The sequence below is a fragment of the Penaeus monodon genome, chromosome 29, assembly GCF_015228065.2.
Source record: "Penaeus monodon isolate SGIC_2016 chromosome 29, NSTDA_Pmon_1, whole genome shotgun sequence".
Lineage (NCBI taxonomy): Eukaryota > Metazoa > Arthropoda > Malacostraca > Decapoda > Penaeidae > Penaeus > Penaeus monodon.
In genome coordinates this window covers 22,999,894-23,002,422 of record NC_051414.1, presented here as the reverse complement: position 1 = coordinate 23,002,422, position 2,529 = coordinate 22,999,894, and the positions used below count along the sequence as shown (strand labels likewise).

Genomic DNA, 2,529 nt, shown 5'->3' with positions numbered 1-2,529 from the left:
AATGCTAACCACAAACACCTTCTACAGGACTGGTGTGCCTCGTCTGCTTCTTCCTGTCCCTCATGTTCACCCACGGCGCCGGGAACTATATCTTCCAGCTGTTTGATTCCTTCGCTGGCAACATCCCTTTGCTGGTGATCGGGCTGTTCGAGTGTTTGGGCATAAGCTATATCTACGGGATTAAGAAGTAGGTCTTGTAGATGTAGAAAGGAGGAGGAAATGAGGGATATGTATGGTTAGGAGGATTGAGATTGTGGGGAGTGTGTGGGTAGAAAAGTTGAAAGGGAGGGAGTGTGTGGGGTAGAAAGGTTTAAATGGAAATAGTGTATGGATAGAAAGGGAAGAGTGTGTGCGGAGTAAAAAGGGAGAAAGGGGGTATGTGTATAAGTAGAAAGATAGAAAATGAGGAGAATATTTTGGTAGAAAGTTAGAAAGGGAGTGTGTATGGATAGAAAGGGGGGAGTGTGTGTAAGTAGAAAGGGAGAAAGGGATGGAGTAGATTGGTAGAAAAAGAGGAGTATGTGTGGGTAGAAAGCTTGAATGTGAGGAGTATGTGTGTGTGTGTGTTGGAAAGGGTTGAGTGTATGGCTGTGTTTAGGAAGTATTTTTGGGTCTATAGGTGTACTTGCGATTGGATATATGTAGATATGTGTTACATTACTTATCTGTGTAGGAATACTTTCATGTGTGCATATGTATTCCTATGACATGCTTTTAAAATCAGGTTAGATATTCTAATTGCTGAGAACTAGAAGCGGACAGTTCTTTCCATAAACAGAGGAAATCAACCCTCATCTTATCCCCACTGCTCTGCAGACACATATACCTCCTATGTTTATTATCATCTTTGTTCAAATATCCCTTTTCAATCTTATTTCCTAAAATCGCTTCAGGTTCGCCAGCGATGTGGAACTGATGTGTGGCTCTCGCCCATCGCTTTACTGGCTCGTGTGTTGGAAAGTGGTTTCGCCTCTCCTCATGGTCACCATCTTGGCGGCCTCCCTCATCAAAATGGCGGTAGAGGGCAGCACCTACTTGGTAAGAAAAAGTGAAGAATGAAAAACGAAGGACGTTTTTGGTACAAAGACGGCAGAAAGTCGTGGGAAATATGATCAAATATCATTTGGAAGAGAGAAAGGGAAATGAGAGAGGAGATGGAATTAATTTTTGAAAACAGGTAAACGATCATCCACAACTGAAATATAAATGGGAAGAAAGACAAATTTCAAGAAGAGATATCAAACCGTTTTTCTATCAATAATTGATTTTGGATTCAAGTCATTCAAGAAATGTCCTATGTGTTCACAACCTTTTCTGATTTTTTTTTCTCTCTTTCTCTTCTTTAATTATTATTTACCTTTAGACAAATGATATCCCTAATTACCAGGCTTGGGATTCGATCATGGGTGAGAGTGTAAGCCTTCAGTGGCCGAGCTGGGCGTGGGGAATCGCCGCCGTCTTGGTGATTCTGCCCCTCATGTGGATCCCTCTCGTGCCCATCGCGAAGTAAGTGATTAGCCTTTGATCAGGGGTTTTCATTTTGCCTGGTGTGTCATTGTAATTTGTCTGGTATGTGAGCGTATTTTGTTTAGCATGTCACAGTATTTTGTATAGTATTAACAATGTATTTTCTTTAGTATGTGTTTTGTCTATTACGTCAACGCATTTTTTTCTAGTGTATCAGTGTATTTTGTTTAGTATTCAGTGTAGTTAATTTGGTATGTTCGCGTGATATGTCTAGTAAACTTACTTTGTCTAGTAATTTTCGAACTGTTTCATCTAGTATGCTAATTTCCACATGTAAGAGAGAGAGGAGGATGAAAAATAAACTATATTTTCTTTTGCATTTATCATTCACACCTTGCTTCTTTCACTCAAATGTGCAAATACGAAGTAAAAATTACAACTATTAGAGACAGCTCACCCATTCTGCAGCGCCCTTGGATTCCGCCTGCTGACCGAGGAGGAGGCGGCCTGGTTCCCGGAGAAGGAGCTGAGGAGCGCCCAGGACATCACGCCGCAGCGGTTCACGGCACTCGAACGGGCCCTTCTGTGTCTGTCTGTGTCTACGGAATCTCTCAAGGTAAGTATGGGCTTCCTGTAAACGGCGATAGAAACTTCCCTTTTTTGTTTTCCAAAGTTAGCTCTGAGTAGCTTTGTGTACCTTTATATTGCAATGAAGAAAAATAAAGCATAGACTACAAATGTTTTTGTCTGATAATATCCGTGATGCTTACGAATTAATTACACATTTTCATTACCTTGAAACATCTTTACGTTCCATTCTTTAATGCATAAGGCAGACACTGCAGTTAATAACAGAATGATGAATTCAGTAAACGATAGAATCACCACAGTATCAACACGTGCAGCCTTTTCCCTAAAACATATCCCTCCCTATTCCTCCAGTCGACGGACGAGGACCAGCCTGTGAAGACCCTGCCCTCCCAGAACTCCCACCAGCCTCTACTCGCACAGGACTCCAAGAAGTCCCAGAGGACCCAGTCCGTCAAGTCCAGCAAATCTTTG

At 41.8% G+C, this 2,529-nt stretch overlaps 1 protein-coding gene across 1 annotated transcript in view; it reads left to right on the top strand.

The window, feature by feature from the left end:
- The window catches only part of LOC119591774 (sodium-dependent neutral amino acid transporter B(0)AT3-like), a 56,089-nt gene that overhangs the window by 46,683 nt on the left and 6,877 nt on the right, over positions 1 to 2,529 (top strand). Inside the window, exons 10-14 of the mRNA XM_037940520.1 lie at positions 28 to 187; positions 894 to 1,038; positions 1,388 to 1,506; positions 1,936 to 2,083; positions 2,410 to 2,529. Of these exons, the coding sequence (XP_037796448.1) occupies positions 28 to 187; positions 894 to 1,038; positions 1,388 to 1,506; positions 1,936 to 2,083; positions 2,410 to 2,529 (692 nt within the window). The remainder of the gene's footprint in view (positions 1 to 27; positions 188 to 893; positions 1,039 to 1,387; positions 1,507 to 1,935; positions 2,084 to 2,409) is intronic.